The sequence below is a fragment of the Pyrus communis genome, chromosome 1 (assembly GCF_963583255.1).
Source record: "Pyrus communis chromosome 1, drPyrComm1.1, whole genome shotgun sequence".
Taxonomy (NCBI): domain Eukaryota; kingdom Viridiplantae; phylum Streptophyta; class Magnoliopsida; order Rosales; family Rosaceae; genus Pyrus; species Pyrus communis.
The window spans coordinates 15,550,701-15,576,339 of NC_084803.1; the positions used below are offsets into that span (position 1 = coordinate 15,550,701).

The 25,639-nt window shown below is 38.8% G+C and overlaps 4 protein-coding genes and 1 pseudogene across 4 annotated transcripts; 3 read left to right on the forward strand and 2 right to left on the reverse strand.

Moving 5' to 3' along the window:
• The first annotated feature begins 90 nt into the window (after positions 1-90).
• On the forward strand, positions 91-799 carry LOC137711427 (uncharacterized; annotated as a pseudogene).
• Positions 800-3,333: 2,534 nt separating this feature from the next.
• Positions 3,334-7,206, forward strand: LOC137741479 (stress response protein NST1-like). Its single transcript, XM_068481187.1, has 3 exons — positions 3,334-3,709; positions 5,503-5,827; positions 5,938-7,206. Exons 1-3 carry the CDS (start codon positions 3,629-3,631, stop codon positions 6,903-6,905), a joined length of 1,374 nt encoding a protein of 457 aa, XP_068337288.1. The 5' UTR covers positions 3,334-3,628; the 3' UTR covers positions 6,906-7,206.
• A 1,732-nt stretch (positions 7,207-8,938) lies between these two features.
• On the forward strand, positions 8,939-15,641 carry LOC137729870 (vacuolar protein sorting-associated protein 35A-like). Its single transcript, XM_068468924.1, has 21 exons — positions 8,939-9,074; positions 9,206-9,302; positions 9,440-9,563; positions 10,034-10,219; positions 10,325-10,412; positions 10,606-10,662; positions 10,760-10,849; positions 10,935-11,057; positions 11,548-11,682; positions 11,962-12,078; positions 12,481-12,720; positions 12,792-12,857; positions 12,994-13,083; positions 13,543-13,632; positions 13,818-13,907; positions 14,021-14,089; positions 14,211-14,291; positions 14,444-14,551; positions 14,632-14,735; positions 14,943-15,056; positions 15,136-15,641. The coding sequence occupies exons 1-21, from the start codon at positions 8,982-8,984 to the stop codon at positions 15,344-15,346; spliced, it is 2,373 nt and encodes a 790-aa protein (XP_068325025.1). The 5' UTR covers positions 8,939-8,981; the 3' UTR covers positions 15,347-15,641.
• A 725-nt stretch (positions 15,642-16,366) lies between these two features.
• Positions 16,367-19,100, reverse strand: LOC137729901 (rac-like GTP-binding protein ARAC1). The gene is made up of 7 exons (XM_068468955.1): positions 18,449-19,100; positions 17,675-17,762; positions 17,476-17,585; positions 17,296-17,359; positions 17,043-17,107; positions 16,889-16,954; positions 16,367-16,808 (listed from the first exon to the last, which is right to left on the reverse strand). Exons 1-7 carry the CDS (start codon positions 18,545-18,547, stop codon positions 16,707-16,709), a joined length of 594 nt encoding a protein of 197 aa, XP_068325056.1. The 5' UTR covers positions 18,548-19,100; the 3' UTR covers positions 16,367-16,706.
• Positions 19,101-22,019: 2,919 nt separating this feature from the next.
• Positions 22,020-24,915, reverse strand: LOC137738632 (3-dehydroquinate synthase, chloroplastic). Its single transcript, XM_068478114.1, has 8 exons — positions 24,468-24,915; positions 23,910-24,060; positions 23,653-23,820; positions 23,336-23,562; positions 22,941-23,064; positions 22,732-22,794; positions 22,505-22,648; positions 22,020-22,410 (listed from the first exon to the last, which is right to left on the reverse strand). Exons 1-8 carry the CDS (start codon positions 24,833-24,835, stop codon positions 22,279-22,281), a joined length of 1,377 nt encoding a protein of 458 aa, XP_068334215.1. The 5' UTR covers positions 24,836-24,915; the 3' UTR covers positions 22,020-22,278.
• Between the last annotated feature and the right edge of the window lie 724 nt (positions 24,916-25,639).

Consider the following 25,639-nt stretch of genomic DNA (forward strand, 5'->3'; position numbering starts at 1 on the left):
ATCAGCAGCTGAGATTGAACACATCATGTTTAATAGTCTTACAAGTTTTGCACGAAACAATCATTTGTATAGTGTTTCTTGTTAACAGAGATGTGGCTTTCAACAACGAGAAGTCTTGCGCTTGCAAGCCTAGAGGCTTCTGGAGCCATTGACGCAAATCACGTCAAGATGAAAGTGAAATTGTTTGATGATTCACATCTTGGAGCGCTCCAGAGAGTTGACAACGGAGCTGCATTCAAGCTACTGGCTTGACCGTTATGCAGATGAATATGATGCTTTCCAAAATGCCAAGGACGAATATATTGCCTCTACGTCATGGCACAGGGCGTGCAAATTCCAGATTCCGCTGTTACCTTAGATGATAAAACCACCTGTTTGCTAAGGTTTAAGTCAGAAGGACAGCGATCAGAATTTTCTTTTGCAATAGTGCGTGGTCAATGCAAGGGAACCTTCGCAAGCATGTCATCAAAGTCAACATGATCTGCGAAAGTCGTCAAGGTTATCAGCCTTCCATATCTTCTCAGTCATTCAAAGATATCCTTATGAACCTATTAAATCTAGATCAGTCAATGGCCTGGACTATGCAGATGCTCGATCAACACGAAATCTTTTAGAAGTGAGTAGTGCTAATGACATCCGCTCTGTGGTAAACAATATGCCATTGCAGTGACTTTCTAAGAAACGTAGAACCACTGTTGGAAAGCCGCTGACTAATCTGACTCTTCCTTCCGCATCCAACAATCCAAAGAGCACTGCAGCAAGGAAAAAGAAACGGAAGGGAAAAGAATGTCGAGATTGAGATGATTGTTAGGGTTGGGAGAGATAGATATACGATACCTTAGTTTAACAGTTACGTATATTTCGACCACGTTGAAAACGTTGCAGATTATGAGGGTGAATCTATTGGAGCCTTGGCTCACAAGATATGTTCGAATTCGGATTTCTAATCCGTTTATTACAAATTTGAAGGCTATAAATCCATTTCTTCTCTAATACATACCCTAAAAAAACATTAAACAGACTTTTTACAACGATAAAATAATTCCATTTAATTTTACTGTACATTACAGAACATTGAACATGTGATTAATAGATATAGTACCGAGATTTAAAATACATGACAATGACAAGAAAAATACTTTCCTAGGTCAATTCAAATTACACCTATTTTCATATAGACGAGGATGCTTTGAGGAGAAAATACATTGAATTGGTAGTTGATCAATTGAATAATGAAAAATGTTCGTTATCGTCATTCATTTAATCACTCGATGCAATACCAAGGTTGAGAAAATACATGCGGTTATGCTAGTTCGCTAGACCAATGAGCTTACCATCTTACAGTCCAGTTCAAAATTCCGTATACTCAATACTTAAACTCCAATTAAGTGACTTAATCTTGCTTAGTTTATACATGCGGGTTCTGCTAGTTCGCTAGACCAATAAGCCTACCACATCTTACACTCCAGTTCAAAATCCTGTATGCTCAATACTTAAACTCGAGTTTGGCCTGACGTAGTACTAAGTGGTTAAGTTATGGGTAAATTATATAAAACTACCTTAAATATTAGAAAATTAATTAAATATTAAAATTTTTATTAAATAATAAAAAAATAAAATAATTTACTTTTATTTTTGCATGGAGGCCCACCCCTTATCCCCTCACCCTACTTCCCCGCTCCCGTCTTCCCCCAACCCAAACACAAATCCCAAAAATGGCGAAATGGGTTTTGTTCATTTGGTATTTTTCTTCGACCCCTTTTGATTTTCTCAGTTATGGAGCTCGCCCCCAAGGTGGGTGTGAACTACGGCCAGCTGGGCAACAACCTCCCACCACCATTGTAGTCAGTGAAGCTCATCTAGTCTCTCAAGGCCAAGCGAGTCAAGCTCTACGACGCCAACCCCAAAATCCTCACCGCCCTTCGTAACATCGACCTCCAGGTCTCCATCATGGTCCCCAACGAGCTCATCAACAACATCTTCTCCAATCAAACGCTCGCCGACCATTGGGTCCACACCAACGTCATCTCTTTTTACCCGAAGACTCTGATTTGGTACCTTCTCGTTGGAAACGAAATCCTCAGCTAACCCAATAAACGGATTTGGTATAATCTCATACCTGCAATGCGAACACCAAACCGTGTCACATCCCCGCCCGGGGCGTATCACTTCCCGGGCCCGCTCCACCACCGTAGCACGATATTGTCCGCTTTGGGCTTACCATTCCCTCACGGTTTTGTTTCTGGGAACTCATGAGCAACTTCCCAGTGGGTCACCCATCATGGGATTGCTCTAACCCCTTTCTCGCTTAACTTCAGAGTTCCTACGGAACCCGAAGCCAGTGAGCTCCCAAAAAGCCTTGTGCTAGGTATGGATGGGAATATACATTTAAGGATCACTCCCCTGGGCGATGTGGGATGTTACAAACCGTGTCCCAACATAGAGTGGAATTTCAGGTGCGATACCTGAACTGGTCGCATGTGTACCTGATTGACCTGAGCAGGAAGACGCCCTTGTCGGAGTACCCGCCATTGACGGCAGCGACAAATAACAAGCTATATAAAGGGCCGATTTGGTGCATGGTGGCGAATGGAGTGAATAGGAGCGCAGTGGCATTTGCTCTATTATACGCCTGCTCACAAATAGGGTTGCGGTCACGACGTTGAAGAAGGTGGAGGAGCGGGAGAGAAGCTAGAAGTGGAGGAGCGGGAGGAGAAGCTAGAAGTGGAGGAGGCGAAGGCGGAAGTATGCAAGAAGCTGGAAGTGGAGAAGGCGAAAGCTGGTGGGATCTGGGTTTGGGGTGGTTCTGGTTTTGGGTTGGGGAAAGATGGGAGCAGGGGAGAAGGGTGGGTCCTCCATGCAAAAAAAATATTAAATTAAATTATTTTTTTAGTTTTTAATATTTAATTATTTTTTTAATAGAGACTGAGTCCTGTCACTATTTAACAGAAGACAAACTGACAGAGGGTATGAAATTGTAACAAATTTGTAAGATGAGGTATGACATTAAAATGTTTTAAAAATGGGGTATGAAACTGTGACCGACCTAATAGTTGAGGTAATTTTATGTAATTTGTCTTTAAATTATTGATGATGGCTTAGAAGTTAGAACAGCCCTGAAAGTTGGACTGGGCTAAATTTATATTCCTGGAGTAAACTGGGCTGGGCTCGACAAGTACGATCCCTTACTTTCACACTACACTACACACATACCTTGGATGCGCCCAACAACGTCGTTTATATACTGTGTCCAAAACGCGTTGGCCAGCCAGACCAATACCTACTATAAATATTCCTCTTTGGGATAAGACTTGGTCATTTGGATCTGGGGCCTCTCTGTGTCTCTCTCTCGTTCCAAAACTCTACGCTCTCGAGCGATTCTTCCCCCTCCTCCCAAACCCTAACCCTTGATCGGGTTCCCTCCCTTTCCACTCAAACCTTTTGTCTTCGCGGGACATTTGTGTTCTGAAACAAGGATCGAAAACCCTAGCCGCAGTTGATTGCGACCGAGCGACCTTGTTCGAGCTAGGGTTTGAGAAAAATCGAATTTATTTTTCTCACAGAGGGAGATCAAGGGGATTAGCTTGTTGAATCGCTTGTGTGTTGGTTGATTGCTGGTGTATCACGAATGTCTCGGTGTTTTCCGTACCCTCCTCCTGGGTACGTGAAGAAGGGGATCCGCGATGAGGCCCTGATCGATTCGATTAAGGTTTGTTGAGCCATAGTTGCTTTGTGGGTCTTTTGGATTTGTGCTCGACGTGTACTGTGTTCGATTCGGTTCGTTAATTGATGTGTTTGTTCAGCCTTCGTATGATCGTATTTGTGTAGATATGAGAACCCGTTAAATAACCTGAAAAAATTAAGAACATAGAGAGGGAAAAGGATGAAAATGGGGTGAATCCGAGAGCTCAATCGAGGGTTTTACAATCGATAACACTTTATAGTTACCCATAGAAACAAATAGAAGCCATTAATTGATATAAAACGTAATTTCACTTCGTGGGTTTTTGTTGGATTGAGATGGGATTATACTGGCCAAAAGCGGAAACTTTTTGCATAGGTTTTTGGCCCCTGACATTGATTCTTGAGTGGCCGAGTGTTGTGTTTGCCACTGGACTCTAGTGTGTCTGAAAACTTCATGACAGTTTGTGAGAGAAATAGAAACCGATGTTTTAAATAAAATACTATAGAAGCACAAATTACAGGCCCAACTTTGTGTAAGTTGTGCTGGTGGTACTACAGTATTGTAGCTTGGTTTCATGCATGTGGCACATCAATGTCTGTTGTATTCCTTTTAGGTATTGATAATGGTACTTTCGAAACCTTCTTATGGCTTTAGCTGTTTGTGAATGATGGTCCCTGTTCTTGATACTAGGTATCCATGATGTCGTGTTGTTTGAATCAAACAACCGACCTTGATACTATATAGGCACTTCAGAGTGCTGTTAAGTTGGATTGGGGTTGTTTTCTGAAAAATGATTTGAGATGCATAAGATGATATTTCTTGACATTCTTGCTTGTGTATATGAGACAAATGATTTGAGATGGTCAAGTACATATTTAAGTATGTGCTGGCTGCTTGAAAATCAGTCTAGTTCTCATTGAGTTACATACTCAAGTTTGAAGTGGCTTCACGTACCCGATAATGAGTTAGCATTATAGTGGATTAGGAAGTTAACTTTGAGGGTTGAGTGTGTGTCCTTGGACAGTCACAATGATAAAGTATGGCTAAGTAGATTTTTGGGTAAATGTAGGTTTAGTTTATTTGACCGGGGTAGTTAATAGATGGCAGGATCAGATACATAGCACCTTTAGCCTGGTGTTGGGATGTGGGATATGTCGTAGGATTCAAGTTTTCCTTTTCGTTTAGTGCATATGTACCGGTTAAGCTTCTTTGAAGATGCCTTGGTGGTGGAATTGGTAGACACGCGAGACTCAAATTTGTCTTGTGCTGAAGAGCGTGGAGGTTCGAGTCCTCTTCAAGGCATAATTGAGAATTCGTGTAGTTTTGGTTGGAGTAGCCTTAATCGCTTTAATTTCACCTTAGGAATTGCTATGGTTAGTGCTGATCTGTATGCATCAAAGTTAGAGTGCAATATCTACAGCGTGTCTGTCTAGATTTTACATACCGATTGCTTTAGGTCTTTAGCTGGAACGATGACTTTGTTGTGGATGTCATATATAAAAATTCAATTAACACTTGATACGGAGAAACAATAATACCCGACAATTGTCTAACAACCAAAATTCTTTTCATAGATCATCTGTATTGGTTCTGTCTTCAATGTTGATTGGTTGATTTCTATTGGATCCTGAACGTGTCTTCTTGATCTGAAGCTTCGGTCACTGTTCCTTCTTTTGCAACTGAAAATTGGTTTTAAAAGGATGTTATGTTCTATCCAAGAATTTGTTGTCTGCTTTGGCATTCTTGCTGTTTGTGGTTGTATTTTAAACTTTTCCTGTACGAGTTCAAAAGTTGATGGTTACTCTTGTTAATTGAAGCTCCAAAGAGAAGATGAGAAGGCCAAGAAAGAAAAGAAGAGGGAGAAAAAACGAGAGAAGAAAGAAAAGAAGGCTCGAGAAAATGGGGAGCCTGAAAATAAGAAGCAGAGTCATAAAAAAAGGCACAAAGATGAAAGGTACCAAGAAGACGAGAAAGGTACAGACCATGGAAAGAAGAGAAAACATGAAACGGAAAACCTTGACAAGAGTGGCCTTACTGAAGAACACGAGCAACCAGTTGGTTCCCAGAACTCTTCTGATAGCACCGTTAACAGCAACAAAAGGCAGAAGCAGGACTCTCCCCCTGATGGCAGGCATAATTCTGGTGAGTGTTATTATGTTTCTTCCTTGCTTGGGAGAAGGGTGTTTGCCTGTTGGGTTTGTTAGCTTCTCATGGGCACTGATATTCTTTCTTCAAAATGTTATTATTTGAAGCAAGCATTCTTCGGATCCGGTTGCCTCTTCAAAGGCACAAAGATCCTGAAATGCTACCCAGAGAGGAGCAGCCTTGCCAGTTGCCTTTAGAAACGCACAAAGATCCAGTGATGCTATCCAGAGAGAAACAACCTAGCCAGTTGCCTCTCCAAAAGCACAAGGATCCAGTAGTGCTATCAAAAGAGGAACAGCCTTACCGGTTGTCACTTCAAAGGAGCAAAGATCCAGAAGTGCTACTCCGTCTTGAACAGCCTTCCCGGTTGTCTCTCCAAAGGAAAAAAGATGCAGAAGTTCTACCCAGCCAGGAACAGCCTTCCCAGTTGTCTCTCCAAAGGCACAAAGGTCCAGAGGTGCTACGCAGTCAGGAACAACCTTCCCAGTTGTCTCTCCAAAGGCACAAAGGTCCAGTGGCGCTACCTAGCCAGGAACAACTTTCCTTGTTTTCTCTCCAAAGGAACAAAGGCCCCGGATTGCTACCCAGCCAGGAACTGCCTTCCCGGTTGTCTCTCCAAAGGCCTAAAGGTCCAGAAGTGCTACTAAGCCAAGAACAGCCTTGCTCTTCCTCAGGAAGGACTGATAATGCGTTTGTTCAAGCAGTGCAAGAACCTGCTCCTAGACAAGGCATAGACGAGGGACGGTATCGCAGCTCTACTTCTGGAAAAGCTAGCAAAGAACACTCTTCCAGGTCTGGTAAAGAAAAACACCGAAAATCTGGCAGTGGTTCTCGTTCTTCACAATACAGAGAAGTAATTGAAAACTGGGTTCAACCTCCAATCTCACAATGTCTTCCCATGGACGACGACGATGAGGGATGGTTGTTTGAGGCAAAGACGGAAAAGAACTGTGGGGTTGAGAAACCTACAGTCGTCAGCGAGAAACTTAGCCACGGAGACTCAACTTCTTGGCCATGTGCTCGCCTCTTGCCCGAGTCCGATATATATGCTTTGCCATACACAGTACCGTTCTAAACCCCTGGGGGAAAGTGGAAGATTGACAACTGAGGAGCCGAAAGTGCGCCAGTGAATTTGTACTTGATGTCTTCTAGTTTTTGGGTGGTACTGTACGTGTGAAGAGGTGGTTTCCGGCTTTTTGGCTGTTGTTTTGCGCTCTCGTGCCTGGAGCGACTCCCAGTTGGGTTGAGAAAACAGCAACGTCAGAGATGTGGGGGAATGATAAGTTTTGTTTTTGTAGGGTAGATGGCATATTGATGGATCACAAACTTTGCAATTCTTTTAAAACGATTATAATATCATCTTCCTTTTTTTTTTTTTTTCCCTAAATCTTTTGGCATTTCTCTCATTGTTTTTGGTAGTTGGCACTTTTAACTCATGCATATCGAATTTTAACCAAGGAATTACTTTACTAGAAAAATTAGTAAACCATGCATGCAACTGTCGTAAAGTAGCAAATTCATTTTCGAAAGTGATATGGAATCTCCTTTTTTTATTAGAAATAACTTAAATATTCTATGTTCATGTATTTTCTACACGTGGTTTTGAATTTTTAGTATTTAAAAATTGATTTATTCTCAATCCACTGAATATTATACAAAAATATAAACTCATTTGCAGAACATGCTACTTAGCTTTAAATATTGCAAAAGTAACTAAAATGTTAAAAAAACATAATATGCCTACAAGTAAGAAATATTAACTAGTGATATGGATTCCCATATAATTATCTGTGATATATGTTGATTATACAAAAAAAAATGTCATATAAATATATATATATATATATATATATATATATATATATATATATCACTCGATAACACAATTAACAGGCGATGCATGTTGACAAAAAAAAAAAAAAAACAATTTATTGATATAGGTATATAGTTAATAATCTCTATTTAGGGCCAATGGTTTTACCAATTTCACAGCAATTTCGTTTATCAGATTTACAACACGAAGAAGAAGAAATAACAAAAATAATAGGTAAAGAAATAAGGAGACGAGTCGCGATAAATAGACCAAGAGATAATTATATTTTTAAAACCTTTAATAGTTAAAACTATTTAATAAATTAAAGAAGAAGATAATACGAAACTCAATGGATAATATTAATTACTTTATTAGTTGCTCAAGGGTAAATCTGGTTAAAAAAAAAGTGACTCATCCGACCTAATTCAATGAAGCAGAATATTCCTAATAAAAATTTACAAATTGGTTTTATATCAAATTAGGCCTTTTTTTTAATAATTTAAGTTGAACTAAAGAGATTGTTTTCAAATAGTCTTCCAAGATTTCATAATACATAACCTACAATATTGTCCCAATATTGTTAAGTGAATTTTAATAAAAAAAACTCACGGTATTGTTTACTTTAACGAGAAATCACATTTTTACACTAAAAAGTCAATCCTGATACTATTCACTTTACCATTTATTTTGTCTTTATCGTTAAAACTCAAAATTTTCAAGCAATTTTTATTGGTTTTCCTTATTTTTAAATGCAGTATAGGAAGTGATAAATTGTCCTTGTGATACGGACATTACTCTTTGAACTATTGTGATTCAGGTTCAAACTTTTTTTTTAAAATCTAAATTAATGTAAACTATCGTTTAAATAAATAAAAAAGTTTGAACGAAGTTATAAAATATCTAACATAACTATCTAAAATGTAAGGTAACTTTCAACTTGGGAACAAAAGTGGATTAAACCACATATAAAAATAGAGGATTTAAATAGATTTGGCATCGGAAATGATTCGTAAGTTAATTAATTAAGAACATTTATCTTTGCATTCGAAATCACGAGTTCGAATCCTCTCTTCTCGGCTATTGTTTGTTTCAAGGAAACATAGAAGATACTGCCGACTCGAACACGACACAAGCTCGGCCTCAGCCCATTTAAATAAAGGCCCAACTGGCATGAGCCTGATTATAGCTGGGCTGACCCCTAACCCGTTTAACCGACCCATGATATCGGGTCCGGATCCAAAACAGACCAAACAGAGTTGGACAGACATTTGGGGCCAAAACCAGTCTGGTCAAAACGCAACCTCGAGAGAGAGAGAGAGAGAGAGCTAGAGAGAGAAGATGATCTCGGACGGAGTTGAAGATGAAGAGAAATGGCTAGCAGCTGGAATCGCCGGCCTCCAGCAAAACGCCTTCTACATGCATCGTGCTCTGGTGACTTCTCCTTCAATCAATCAAACAAACCCTTGATCTTCTTCCCTCCAATTTTGTACCGATTTTCTTTTCCCAGAAAATTCACTGAAATTGTTTTCCTCCGTGCAATTTTCTGCAAATTTTTCAATCAGGACTCCAACAATCTCAGAGACGCCCTCAAGTATTCTGCTCAGATGCTCTCGGAGCTCCGGACCTCCAAGCTTTCCCCGCACAAGTACTACGAACTCTGTAAGTTCTGGTTACTTGGCGTCGATCTGGAGGGATTTGGAAATTGATTCTGCTTCGTTTTTGCATTTTTGTAAATGCCGATTGTTAGCGAGTTTGTGGATGGTGATTTCACTGATTTGTGGATTGAATTGCCTCAGATATGCGGGCGTTTGACGAATTGAGGAAATTGGAAATGTTCTTCAAGGAGGAGGCTCGGCGCGGTTGCTCCATCATCGATCTCTATGAGCTCGTCCAGCACGCAGGCAACATATTGCCTAGATTGTAAGTCTCAATTATGTTAAAAACGCTAACCACTTGGTAATCTTCAGTTGCATGTGTATCAATTGCTTAATTTAGGTTTTGAATTCCGTAGTTTACTTAATGCCCCTTGAGATAACGCAATTTGTTCTTGTTATGAACTATGTTGCACATACTATCTTACTTGCCTAGTTGGCATTGCGGGTTGTATTCCTTCAGATAGGGTATTTCTGTTAGTTTATAAACATGCTGCAACTTGAAAAGTTCCCTAATACTAAACCATATCAAAAGAAGACCTGAAACTAAGCAGAAGTTACAATTGATGATCTGATCTATTGTCGATGTCTTTGTAATGTAGGTTTATACAATTATGAGCTGGATGATGTTACGTTTCAGGGTGTTTTTTGGAGTGTGTCGATTTTACCTTAAGTGAAGAACAAGGCATAGCTTTTACATTTCTGTGGCTTACGTGTGAATTTTATCCTGTCTATTAGGTATCTTCTCTGTACAGTAGGATCTGTGTATATCAAATCTAAGGAAGCTCCTGCTAAGGATGTCCTGAAAGATCTTGTGGAAATGTCCCGTGGCATTCAGAATCCTGTGCGTGGGCTATTCTTAAGGAGTTACCTTTCTCAAGTGAGTAGGGATAAATTGCCTGATATTGGTTCTGAATATGAAGGGTAAGGAAATCGGATATTCCTTCATATGTTTTTTTTTTCTTTCTATGAAGATAGTGTTCTTGCATTTGATTCAATTTGATTTGTCAATTTTCTTAACTTGCACAGAGATGCTGACACTGTCAAGGACGCTGTTGAGTTTGTTCTCCAAAATTTCACTGAGATGAACAAACTTTGGGTGCGGATGCAACATCAGGTTGGTTGACACTTTTATAGAGAGCTCTCAGGTTTAGACATGCATGGGTACCACAATGCTTGCATGTCATGAAGGTAAAAATATGTCATGAGGGCATGCTTTCTGGTCATGCAGGTGTTGTAGTGCTTTTGAATCATTCATACTCTTAGCTGATCCTGAGTTGAGGCTTGCTCTCCGGCTTTCTGGTCTGCAGGGACCTGCCCGGGAAAAGGAGAAGCGGGAGAAAGAAAGGAGCGAGCTACGTGATCTTGTAATATCAGTAACTGGTAGCTGGTTGATTTCACTGCTATATTGTTGTGCACATATGCAGTGTACACTTACAGAAGGCTTCTCTGTTGTTCCTTTAGGTTGGTAAAAACTTGCATGTCCTCAGCCAGATAGAAGGTGTTGATCTGGATTTGTACAAAGATACGGTGCTTCCCAGAGTCCTGGAACAGGTCCAATTGATACTGTCTTACGATGTGAGACTTTCAGCTGTTAACCATAAAAAAATGGCTTCTTCACCTTGCATTTTTTCAACAGGTTGTCAATTGTAAGGATGAGCTTGCACAGTTTTATTTGATGGATTGCATAATTCAAGTCTTTCCTGATGAGTACCACTTGCAAACTCTTGATGTATTGTTAGGTGCTTGCCCCCAACTTCAGGTAGTTGACATTATTTGCCTAAACTGTATAATACCCTGTAATGTTTTGTATTCGTATCACTTTTCTTCTATCTTGCATTCATGGTGTTTTGTGCATTGAACTTTTAAAACTGAAGGTGCTTTTGTTATTTGTTGTGATCTTGGAGTTTATATACCTTCTTCATTGCAAGAGGTTTTTTACATTTTGTTATGACTTGCTGCACTCATTTTAAGCCACATGGATAGATACTTTGAATGTTTCATAGGAATAGGCATGGAGCATCATGTCTCCATGAATTGATACGTGGAACGTTGTGTTCTGCTTCATATAGTAAATCCGTTAATGATGGGGCTAATAGTTTACAGGGTATACTCTTAATTTGGAAAATGTTTTGTCTTTTGTTTGAAATTTGATTGAGAATGTTAGATAACTTATTTTTGTGTATTCATAATATTCATTGTCGTATTTTTTTTGTCCGCCATTCTTGTCTCACTTTCATTTTTTTTTTCAGCCATCTGTTGATATCAAGACAGTTCTATCCCAGTTGATGGAAAGACTTTCAAATTATGCTGCTTCAAGTACAGAAGTGCTGCCTGAGTTTTTACAAGTAGAAGCTTTTTCGAAACTGAGCAATGCTATTGGAAAGGTAATCTTACCGTATAATAAGTTGATGATTAAATTCAGGGTTGTGCCATGCTTTAATTCTCTTTTCATATATGCTGTTACCAAGTAGTTGCACATAGAGCTTTTGTGACCTTGTTCATCTGCAGGATAAGGCATGTGTACTACATATAACTGTGACCAAGTGTTCATTGCATCTATATGCTTTCCTGTCTTGACATTTGTGTTGACATTTGTGTTTATGTGCTTCTTTTTGTGTATTTATTTGCATCCATATTGATACCTAAACAATATGCCGATGCAGGTGATTGAAGCACAAGTTGACATGCCTATCATCGGTGTTGTAACTCTATATTCATCTCTTCTTAAATTTACCCTCCATGTGCACCCTGATCGACTTGATTATGCTGACCAAGTGTTGGTATGTTTCCTGGACAGACTGTTTTAGTATATGTATGCGCAGTTCTATCTTCTAGGTACATCATAGTTCATGCCATATATTATAAGTGAAATGGATTTTATTGGTCAAATCGCATAGGGCTGAAATTGGGTAGCCCTGCCTTTGCAAATATTTGATTGCATATACTTTGGATGAACCCTAACTTTCCACTTTATACTATACATGTATAATCCAGTAAGACGTAATTGAATATCCTGTGCTGCTAGTCTGGTGGTACAGATTTGCTTATCTGTCTAAATTGATCAATGGTTCATTTTATCATGAATCCTTGGTTAGATGTTGTTGTATAACAAGATCAGTGTATTATGTTCAATAAAAGGTCAGCATATATTTTATTCTTTTCATTTTTTTTCTTTTCACCAGGGCTCATTTGTTAAGAAACTCTCTGGAAAAGGGAAAATTCAAGACAGCAGGGCAACAAAACAAGTGGTTGCACTTTTAAGTGCTCCACTTGAGAAATATAATGATATTGTCACGGCTTTGAAGCTTACAAATTATCCTCGTGTCCTGGAATTTCTTGATAGTGGAACAAATAAAGTCATGGCTACTGTTATAATTCAGAGCATTATGAAAAATACAACTCATGTTTTAACTGCTGAGAAGGTATGGTTAACTCATTGTTTGTCCTTTTCTCCGAGTCTGCTTCTTAATGACATGGAATGCTATTTTTACAGGTTGAGGCATTATTTGAATTAATAAAAGGACTTATTGAGGATTTGGATGGGCCTCTTAATGATGAGGTAATTTCTCTGTGTTATCGTTATCGATCATAAATTTGTTGGTGATATTAAAGATCCTCTTTAGGCTTTCACAAATTTGTGCATGTTCTTCTGAATCCAAACACTTATGCGAGCATATCTTCTCTTTCAACTCTAGGTTGATGAAGAGGATTTCAAGGAGGAGCAAAATTCAGTTGCGCGACTTATTCAAATGTTTTCTAATGATGATTCCGAAGAGATGTTTAAGGTATTTGATATGTTTGAGTATAATATTCATGTGCTTTACATACCTTCTGTCTTTATAATCTTAACTTACACGAGGATAGGATTTCTCAAGTATTTAATTCTGGAGTCATCCTGAATTATATCCTCTTGGAGTTTTTATTGAGTCATAATTATTTGTTTTATCATATTTCTGTACTAATATATGGGAACAAGCACATACAAACGTTTTCTGCATTTTGAACTGATGTGACCGTGAGTTGTTGTGCCTTGATTTCATGCCACCCTACCCCTGCTTGTCAGATACGGTCTTATAACATGGCAATATCACTCGTGGGCAATTCATTTTGTACATATATTTTAGAAATTGAAGCACATGTGGATTACTCTTTGTACATTGATTTTTCCCTTTCAAGAGATATTTGCATGAATTGGAGCACCATTCATCCTTAATGTTTGCCACAATTCTTGCACTGAATTGCAGATCATATGTACTGTGAAGAAGCACATCCTGAATGGAGGACCAAAGCGTTTGCCTTTTACTGTCCCTCCCCTAGTTTTCTCTTCTCTAAAGGTATGCTTCTGTCTGTCCAGATCATGTAACAGTTGGACATGTTATATGTTTATAGTAGTCAACTTTTTATATTTTGTCTATTTGCTGTAGAAATTTCGCAAATTAGTACGGAGTGAGTAACCTATTATTCATGGAATGGATGGTCTTTTTGCCAGTGTTAGTCTGATTTTGTTTGTAATGTGCAGTTGGTTAGGAAATTGCAAGCCCGGGAAGAGAATCCATTTGGAGATGATGCATCAACCACACCAAAGAAAATTTTTCAGCTCTTGACTCAGGTAAATGCTAGTGAAGGCTTTCAGAAAGCTCGCTTTACGTATATCCTACACGGTTTGAGCTTAGACTTTGATCTTTCTAGCTATTGAGTAACACTTCTGGTTTATTGTTTTAGACTATTGAGGCTCTGTTAAATGTTCCAGCACCTGAACTGGCATTACGGTTATACTTGCAATGTGCTGAGGTACATTTGAAATGTTCAGCTTTCAAATTAAAAGCACATTGAAATGTTCGGTTTTCAATTAAAATGCACAACCCAACAAATGTTATCCCTAATTTAATGCCTCTTGTTTTTCAATAATTAGGCTGCAAATGACTGTGATTTGGAACCCGTTGCATATGAGTTCTTCACCCAAGCATATATTCTTTACGAAGAAGAAATTTCAGTAAGTTTTCCCCTTGGGAGCTAATTCTTTGCCTCTTCGCCTGTTCCATTATTTTAAAGGTTTCGATGGAACACTGGATTGTTTCTACTCATTCCTTATTGAACACCGGATTATATCTAACCTTTCTTGTTTTCATGCTTTTCCTGTAATAGGATTCGAAAGCACAGGTGACTGCCATTCATCTGATAGTTGGGACTCTCCAGAGGATGCATGTATTTGGTGTTGAAAACAGGGATACTTTAACTCACAAAGCCACGGGGGTAATCATAATTTCATTAGCTATAATAACGCCGCCCCTCCCATTTTACTGAACCTTACTTAATGTCTTGTCTTTTACCAGTATTCGGCAAAGCTTTTAAAGAAGGCTGATCAGTGCCGAGCTGTTTATGCTTGCTCACATCTCTTCTGGGTTGACGATCAGGAGAACATGAAGGATGGAGAAAGGTGTGTTGTGCAAGTCATGTCAGTTTTCTCTATTGTTCCAAAAGGATATGTTCACGATGAAAGAACTGTGTGCAGGACAATTATGAGTTAAATGGAAAAGAACTGAGTGGAGGGATGGTTTCTGAGTATAAGAATCTTAGCAGAGCCATTTCTTGGTTTATGTGGTAATAATTTGTTTTATGTTTCTTGTGCTGGCTTGCTATCCAGGGTACTGATTTGCCTAAAGCGAGCTTTAAGAATCGCCAATGCTGCCCAGCAGATGTCCAGTGCTACACGGGGTAGCACCGGTTCTGTGGCGCTCTTTGTTGAAATACTGAACAAGTAATAGTTGCGGATACCAAAGCTGATTTTATCTGTTTATTTTGCGGAAAGAGAAGGCCTTATTTTATTGTGTTTTCAGGTACCTTTATTTCTTTGAGAAGGGGAACCCACAGATAACGGTTGCTTCAGTTCAAAGCCTGATTGAATTGGTTACAACTGAACTGCAAAGCGACTCGGCCTCAGCAGAGCCATCTGTTGATGCTTTCTTTGCCAGCACACAGCGGTACATCCAGTTCCAGAAGCAGAAAGGCGGCGCAGTTGGTGAAAGATATGAGCCCATCAAGGCTTGACCTTCTTCGAAGGACACTTGTTATTAATGTTGAGAGCTGCAGATAAGTTTGTCTTGGTGGTTGTTAGGAATCGATTTCATCCGTTTTGATTTTTTTTTGCTGAGAGATTAGATTGTATGGCTTTATCCTCCCCGATGCTGAATTTTTCCTTGGTGACCAGTGGGTCCGATAGGATGTTTCCTTTGGGTAATCTCGTCTAAGAATTCTGTATACTGATTGTGTTGCTGCAATACTACAAATGTACGTACAACATGTATTTGAATTTGAATCTGCGTCCATCAGAATTCAGAACCAAGCACATCTTTGGTTGTTCGAAACTATTACACTTATCCTTTATGCGAAAAAAGTTGAGATTTCACCATAAAACTAATTGGCAGCATGGGGAGTAGCCAATTTTCTTATAAGCCCATGCAAGGTCTCTCCTCTCGTCAACGTGGGGTTCACTCTCTAACATTCATTGTTTCATTGCAAGCGTTAGTTTACGGGTCTCCTCAGTTGGCGGGGTAAGTACATTTACATTCATCATGGTTTGGCGGGGAATAAAAACTTGACATCTTCATGGTTCGGCAAGGAAAGGACGAACTCCCACTTATAAGTGAAGAGGTATAACCGACTCTCACTACCCATTTTTCATTTTTTTTTTTCTCAAGAAAACGTGTTAAACCATTTGAAACTTGAAAACTATTTTTTAGTATTATCTCAAAAATAATTGGCTCCAACCTGGCCTTAAGAGGACACCTCCTTAATGAACCAAACCACCACTTCCTCCAACTCAGCAAGCATTCAAACCCTGATGGTTCAAAGAACAGATGAAAAACATCAATTCCCCAACTCACCAATACTGTTCATCTACCTTTGGCACTCCACTTTCATAACTTTTCTTGTGCACCCACAGGACGAGTGCAAGAGAAAAGAGAAGTGTTAGAAAACCGCTAGCCTGATAACATGTGAGGCAATGCATTGTATTGAGGCAAACCGAAAAATAAAAACGGAACGCACCGATAAAGGCATGCCCAAGCCTTCAAGTACAACAGATAGTAATAATATAACTGTGTCGATGCGAAACAAGGTTGTTTCCTAACAAGGGCGTTTAATACATATAAGAAAAATCAAAACCGGAGTTCAGAAAAAGTTGCCAACGATAGAATTCAACAATTTAAGGTATCACAACAGTTCCAAGAATGCAACACCCAACCACCTGATGCTTTCACAGAGAGATCGATACGATTGTCAAACACGACAACTTACTGACTCCAGCTTCTTCAGGACAAAAGGGAAAAACAAGATTTAGGGAACAAAGGGGTGTGGGGGAATACATGCAGAATGGCTGGTCATTATCTCTTTACACCTATTTTCCAAATCACAATATGGAGCATGCCTTCTGCCCTTTGCCTTTCTTTTTCTTCTGCTTCGGAGGTTGAAGTACAACCCTTATGGCTGCGTCAAAGACCCCTTTCACATTCTGCAGCCGCAAACGCACATCATAAGTGACAGTTCGAGCATGAAAAACCCCTCGCATAATGCAATATATAATCTAAATACCTGCTGAGTTTTTGAACTGCACTCGATATAAGCTGGTGCTCCAATTAGCTTCCTGAGTTCCTCTCCCTACAAGGGTAGAGATAAATCTTAATTATAAGGAAGAAGAAAAGAAGATAAGATGAACACTGAGCAATGCACAAGACAAGAACGTTACTTGAGCGGTAGTAATTGGGACAGCACCGGGATGATCAATAAAGAACTGCTTGTCGTCCCGAAGATCTAGCTCATTAAATTTGTGTGAAAAAAGAAAAGTAAGAAGTTCCCTCATTAAAGACATTCGACGGTTAGAACGATCATTAATTTAAAAACACTCAATGTGTTCCAATACCGGGACCATCTCAAAAAGTATATTAATAAACCAGAGACTTTTTTTCAATATTTACAAAGTAGAAAAGATATAATTTTACCAAGCTTTGTTCCAACAAGAATGATTGGAACACCAGGCGCATAATGCTTCAATTCTGGGATCCACTGGAAAGGAAATCAATATATTTGAAATTTATCAGCAAATCATCAATCATAAAGACAAAACAGTCATAATCAGTAGCACATCATGTACACCTAAATCCCATATAGCAAAATCTCACCTTCTTGGACACATTTTCGTAGCTGGCTTTGCTGATGAGAGAGAACGCCAGTATAAACACATCAGCACCACGATAACTCAAAGGTCTTAATCTATTGTAATCCTCCTGTCCTGTTGCACAAAAAATAAAATTCATACCTAAAACACTTACATACATACGACCCTAGTAAACAAAAACCAAAGTGACAATGCATATTTACCAGCTGTATCCCATAACCCCAGGTTAACAGTGCTCCCATTGACGACCACGTTTGCACTGAAATTGTCGAAAACAGTTGGCACGTAATCCTATTTCCCACCACAATACGAAAGAAAGTTATAAACCGTCCATCATATTGACAAATGATCTCCCCTACCTAATAACTTTATTAAACCTTAACAATATGAAATCAAAAACAACCACATTGCAAAAACATTCTAGGAAGAAAAGATTAAAAATTTCATCCAGCAACATATCATAGGCAGAATGGCAAAAGCAAAATCCCAAAAATATGAAAGAACTCCTACAAAACACCGCAATCCGAACATCCAAGGAATTTAATCAGGAGCAGAAAAAGAATTTCAAAATCCCAATAATTCATTAAAGATATAACCCACTTATTTTCAAACCTTTCACATTTGATTGCCCCTAAAAAAAAAAAGAAGGGGGGGGGGGGGGGGGGGGGGGCAATTTTCACCAAAATGAATGCCATTCCAATTATTTGCACCCAATGTTTTCCTAAAACAATCAAATATCGTCAGCAATATTGAAAGCAATAAATCAGCTACCAAAACAAAGGAAGCTAATCTGTGAATAATTCAGACAATTCTATGCATCAAACTTCCCAGAACCAAACAAAAAACCCCATTACAAGCAATAAATCAATTACCAAATCCATTTCACCAATTGCAACAACAGAACCCTAAATTAAAATTCCCAAAAAAGGAAGGCAAATTAAAGCAAAAAAATAGGAATTGGGGAATTGAAGACTTACGGTGGGGAAGGTGTTGCTGGTGTAGGAGATAAGCAGACACGTCTTGCCCACAGCCCCGTCCCCAACCGTGACGCACTTTATGAACCTTGACGCGCTCATTTTTGCTGTTCTCTCACTTTCTAAAAAAAAACCAACCCAAAAGAAAGAAAGAAAACCCCAAGCCCCAGATCTCCTTCGAACCTGAGGACCCGATCTTCTTCTTCTCCTTCCTCCTCCTCGTCAATTACACATCTGAGGCGCGATCGAAATTAGGACGAATTCTCAACGAAACCCTAACCCTAATTTTGGCAAATGGGGGGAAATCGAGAGAGAGAAAGAGAAAAGAGGAGAAAAAGATTGGGGGATTTCAGAAGGAAAAATTGAAAGGAGAAAAATGGGCGAAATGTGGCTGTTGTGGAAGATCGACGGAAGACAAAAGAGGAGAGAGAGCGAGACAAAAATGGCGGATTTTTTTTTGGCCGCGAATTTTTTTTGGCCGTTGAAGCGTTCGTTGAGCAACAAACTCTCCCCGACAAATAGCTGTGAGTCTCCCTCTCTCTCTCTCCTCCCGCTCTCTCTCTCTCTCCTTCTCCGTCTCCGCTCTCTGTTTTTCCTTCTTTCTGCGCGTTAATCGCGAGGGAGTTGGATCCGGTTTTTTGTATTTGGGGTCGGGTTTTTGGGCTTTTCGAGGGGGATTTTATTGTTGTTTTTGTTTGGTGGGGATGAAAATTGAAATGTATTCAAGTTAAAGGGCTGTTGTGCAATTTTTGGATTTTGGATTTTTCTTCTTGGTTTGTGTGGTGTGTTTTACACGGATGACAAAAAAGAATTATTTCAAGATAAATGCTAAGCAGACTATCTGAAAAGTGACATCTTTTATGGATTATCTGTCATATTTTAAAGTTAAATTCTTGTCTCTTTGTGTGATTTTAATTTCTATCCGTTTAGTTTGGGAATCGACTATCAATTTAAGGTAATTTCTGAATAGTTCGCTCCTTGTCACGCGGAATTGTTACATGGCTTCTATTTATTCTCTTTGCGGTGGAGAGTCTAATGTGTTATGTCGCTGGGCTGTAGTTGTGGGCAATTAGCTGGTTATTCTTATTTTGGTTTGTATTTTAGATACAAAGTATGACACGACATAACACGTCAGATATGCGCCAAGAAAACCTGTCTTACGCGTTATGTTATCATAATGTCAATCTATTCCAATGATGTGTGACAAAGAAATAATCGCAACCCATTGTTGCATAGTTTCTATTTATTCTCTTAGTGTTGGAGAGTCTGACGAGTTATGTAATTGGAGTGGTGTTGCGAGCAATTAACTAGTTATTCTTATTTTGGTTTATATTCTAGATGCAAAGTATGACACAACATAACGTGTTAGATAAACGCCAAGAAAACCTATTTGACATGTTATGTTATCATAGTGCCAATCTATCCAAATGATTTGTGAAAAAGAAATAATCACAACCCATTGTTACATAGTTTCTATTTATTCTCTTAGCGTTGGAGAGTCTGGTGTGTTGTTTCGCTGAAATGTTGTTATAAGCAATTAGCTGGTGATTCTTATTTTAATTTGTATTTTAGATACAAAGTATGACACAACGTAACACGTCATATATGCGCCAAGAAAAACTGTCTTGCGCGTTATGTTATCATAATGCCAATCTATCCGAATGATTTGTGACAAAGAAATAATCAAAACCCTAGTTTGGTGAGGACGATTAGCAAAGATAATCACAAATAGATAAGAATCCTTTCACATGTAGTTCATGTACTAGATCATATTAGTTGCTACTAAATCAACTATTAATTAGATAACCAAAAACTCCAATACCCAAAAACCTTAAAGAAACTAATTAAAAATAGGAGAAAATGGGGTAAAATTATATGAATCAAATTATCAAACATGTTACCAAAAAATTAATTATTTTAAAAGTGGGGCACTACTAATCTTCCCACCATAACAACTTATGCTTGCCAATGAATGTGTGGTAGCGCAGAGGTAGTTGGAATTTGATAAGAGTATAATTTACATGACAGCAACCACATCAATTACCACAATACAAGAAAAATTTCTACGAAAAAATGATTAATTTCTTGAGGTACAAGACAAATAACTAAGATTATTGAAAGTTTGGAGGCCTTGCGGATTTGGTTAGGTAGGGTTTGGGGCAAATTGATTTTTTTTTGTTACAAGCGATATACTACTCTAAACTATAATAACTACAAAGTATGGAAGTAGTTTAAACTTGAGATACAGTGAGCTGAATAGCAAGCTCTATTCGTTTGACAATTTACCACTTACGAGCAAATTGAGACTAGATAACCAAATCTTGAAAGAAATTATATATATATTTTTTAAAACTTCCACTTATGTTATAAAATATGAAAAGGGATCCTCTCCGGATCCCTTTCCACCTAATTCACCTAGTTCGGGAGGGATCCTCTCCGGATCCCTCTCTAGATTAGGTGGAAGGGGATCCCTTTCCACAAAATATAAGGAAAACTAATGAAAATGACTTGAAAACCTTGAGTTTTAACGATAAGGATAAAATAAAATAAAGGATAAAGTGAATAGTACCAAGATTGACATTTTAGTATAAAAATATGATTTTTCGTTAAAGTGAATAATATCAGAAGTTTTTCGTTAAAGTTCTCTAAAATACAAGGGCAGAGAGATAGTTGTTTGATCAATTACATTAAATATAGTTAGGGCAGCTTGGGCAGAATATCTTCTGGCAAGGCCAAAGCTGTCCGTCTACCCCCATTACATTATGGAACAGTTGCATTGCCACCTTAAAAGTACAGGGCAGAAATGTTTATCCATTTTTGGAATTTGAATTGCAAGCCTGGAAAGAAAAGGTGCAAAACCACCATATGGCATAAACTTATACATAACCGAGACGGTATAGGTGATGATGATTTGAGTCTATCACGCATCGTTATGTTTTATACTGATTTATAAGGCATCACTTAATTAGTTTAAGATATTACTTTGACATAAATGTGTAATCATATGTTTTAACTTATCTCCAAAACATTGCATAATTAATTTGAGTTACAACTTTTTTGACATTCTAGTTGCTGTAAGTTCTTCTCCACGTTGGAGGTATTAAAAGAAAAAAAAAATTTCATTGTTCGTGGTTATTTTTTAGGGTTGGTTTGGTATTGCTATGCTTTGAAAAAAACTGCTTCTGCCGTACTGTGAGAATAAGCTTATTTTTTCTGCTTCACGTTTTCAACTTTTTTTTCACCTAAAACTGTGAAAATAAGCTATTTTTAAGTGTTTACCAAACACCGTTTTGAGCTCAGCTTTTTTTTTATACCCACTTTTTATAAAAACACCTCAATACCAAACCAGTACTTAGTGGTTCGGTGAAAAGACAAGAACAAATACTCAAGCATACAAATACTTTCATGAAAGAGAGACATCAACGTAAAGGTGCTCCAACCAAATCGTGTAACGCCAAATGGAAACTTATATTACATGATATTGTATTATTAGTCTGAGATGTTAAATGGCGTCTTTGGGAGTGAAGGTGGGTCCTCCAAATAGACATCCAACTTCTCAATGGACATCAGAATATGAAGGAAATAGCAAATTGGAACTAGAAAAGAATGTGCATATTTCACGGTATCCAGAAAAGAAGCAAGCGTCGGACAATATGATTTCCCTGGCTTATTGCAAATACAACAGTTTCGAAAAGTACAACTTGGTAAACGCTATTGCCGATAAATAAAGGGAATCTGAGGGCATCTATAACATAGGTGAAAAGTACACGAACGGGTCGAAGACAACTAAAATACAATACGCAGGTGCGGAACTTGCACACATCTAGTGCGAATCAGGACTCGCAAAATGCGTGGAGTGTTTCGTCGAGGGCCTTTCTATCATATTCGCCGGTGAAGACACAATTTCCCAAAGGACCTTTCAGAAGGATGAGTCTTAGTAACCCATCAGCTACCTTCTTATCAACCTGCCGTACCAGAAGAAGATGGATACATTAAGAAACAAGCAAACAAGGTACTGAGCTTCGGCAATCTTACAAATTACAATCCCATTTCTCTTACCGCCATTACAGATATGAATGTCTCTATCGTCACAGATTCAGGAGGTGCAACAGGTAACTTGGCCTGCTTTAAAATGTTGGTAGTTCGCTTCACAAGTGCATCATCAATCCAGCCAAGGCGGTATGACATGTCAACAGCCATAACCTAAACATAACGCACAAGCTCTTTAAACATTGAAGAAAAATTTTGCAAGGAAACAAAGAAATGTAAATGTATAAGAGAATTACCATGCCAGCTGCAATAGCTTCTCCATGGAGCCAGTTCCCATAGCCGAGCCCAGTTTCTATTGCCTGAAAATACATCGCATTTCATCACAAATATTTAATTAGATAGGGGATCCAATCCAACAGAGTATTGCAGAAAATAATAAAGTACAGAGGCTCTCAACGCTTTCATTATAAAAAAATTAGCCTAATTGTACAAAACAACAACTCACATGACCAAATGTATGACCCAAGTTCAGTGTAGCCCTCAGTCCACCTTCCTTCTCATCCAAGGACACAACCTCAGCCTTGTTTTCACACGACCGCTTTATAGCATAAGCCATTGCCGCTGGATCCCTGCAATGCACCAACCATACTCATCAACATAACTAATCGAATGTGCATCCTGTGCAGGAACAAGATTATTCATGAAGCTTCAACAGACTGGAAAAGAAAAAATGGCTACAGCCTTAAAATTACAATCACTAGCGGTGACAAGATACTCTCTTAATTTGATGTCCCACAACATTTATCATGTCAAATAGAACATCAATTACGCGGAAAACACAGCATGGTGCTGGGACAGGAAACTTTTCACTGTTCCTTACTCTTTGTTTAAATTTCATACCTCGCCATTAGTGCCTGAATATTCCTCTCCTGCCATTCAAAGAAATCTGCATCTCTAATAAGCCCATACTTAATGACCTCTGCAAGCCCTGATGCCAGTTCCCTATCTGGTAATGTGTTCAATGTGTCTGTGTCTATAAGCACACACTGAGGTTGGTAAAAAGCACCGATCAAGTTCTTCCCAAGAGGGTGGTTTATACCGGTTTTGCCCCCAACAGAAGAATCAACCTGCAAGTTGACCAACATAAAAATTTGATGCATGAGAAATAATGTGCATAAGTGCATGACTCCTAGAAAACGAAAGAGATAGTGACCGACCTGCGCCATAACAGTTGTTGGAATCTGAATGAAGTTAACACCACGAAGGAAAGAAGCAGCAGCATAGCCACACATGTCACCAATCACGCCACCTCCAAGGGCAACAAATGTACATCGCCGGTCCAGTCTCGACTCAATAGCCTTGTCAAACACTTTCATAAGAGTGTCCTGCCAGTTGAAGAACGCGGTTACTCATAATTCAACCAGCCAAATGCAATCTTAAAGACTAAAATTCAAACGAGCATTTATATACTCACCATGTCCTTATACTTCTCACCGTCTGGTAAAATCACGCTCTCAACTGACACATTCGGGTTATCTCTTGTCAAAGCCTCAACAACTTTATCCAAGTACAACGGTGCAACTTTAGTGTTAGTGACCACAAGAACCCTCTTTCCGTGAACATGCCTACATTAACGTAATAATCAACAATAAGAACATCGACATCCACAAAACCGCAATTAAAACAACAAAAAAGAAGCTTAATTTTCGAGAAAGCTGAAAACTTGCCCTTTTACTAAAGCTAATTACCCATGTGAAAAACCAGTATTTTCTACCATAACAATGTTTCTTTTCTTTCAGAAAACTTACCCATCAAAGAAAGCTGCAAGCTTGAGCTTGCCCTGTTACTAAACACAATCACTCGCACTAAAACTTTAAATTACCAATTTAATTCCATTTTCTTATCTATTTCTCAGCTAATAGGAAGCATTTACTAGTTCACATAACAAATTTCAGCGGCATTTGACCACCAACAAATATGTAATTATCTGCAATTAAAGCTTTAATTTGATGAGAAAACTAAGAATCTGAACCTTTGAAGAAGTTCGGGCTGATCAAGCAGTCCAGATCCGATGTAAATCGGGTAGCTCCGATTACCCAAATCGACGTCCACAACGGTGGGAGCCACTGGACCCGTTTTACTCGACGGCTGATCCACTACCTGCGCCGAGCTCGCCATAATCGCCGTCCCTGATCTCACGGTGCTCGACTTCAACGCCGAGTTCGCGCCCCGAGTCAACTCAATCGAGCTATTGGAAACGAACGAAGTCCGGAGAGAAGAAGCGTTGGAGCTCTGAACACGGAGAGAAACCTCGGCCGGGCTGCTGGGCTTGGAGAATGAGGCTTTCCTGGAGGAGAGGGAAACGGAGAATGGGTTGCCTGTGGATGCTGTGGAGGCCATGGACTCGGGTACGGGTTCGGATCGGGTGGAGATGGAGGAAGAGGAGGAGAGGCTGCGTCGGGTGTGATAAGTGGGGCATTTTGTTGGCGATGAAGGAGGAAGGAAGAGGTGTGGCGGGGTAGGTGAGTGGGCGCCACGAGATGGACCGACCGGTACCGGTTCGAGTCGGGAAATTTATCGTGAGAAAAATGATTTATCGTGATAATAAATGGGTATTAAAATTACAAATATTATATTCCGGATTAAATTAATAAGAGACATGTGTTTGATAAAAAATAAAAAAAAATAAAAAAATATGAGGAACATGCGTATCGAACACGTGAGGTTCATATAATTATTGTGTGGTTTGGTTCGGTTTGAAGTGATAGGTTTTTTTTTTTTTGAACAAGCGATACTATTTATATTAAAAGAATAAGTGTGTTAAGTTTCATAATGAACTAACAATAATATGAATGTAACATTTTCTTAATTGCGTATATAAAGCCACTTTATATACTAATTTATAAATCTCTAACATTCTGACATTATCATTCTATTAAATAACAAAATAACAATTTAATGACATTAGTTATTAGTTAAAATTCAACATTAATAGGATTCAAGACTAATAAAATAAGAAAATGGAGAGTGTAATTTGGCTTGAAGCTATTTATAAATACGAGAGAAAACTCGAACATATAGCGATAAATATTACTAGATTAATAGCTGGTTAATAAATCAGTTTAAAGTTGTGGGGGTGGGTGAGGCTCCTTTTCTTCGTTTTCTAAGCCAACATGGCAAGCCACCTAAAAGGCTTACAGGCCG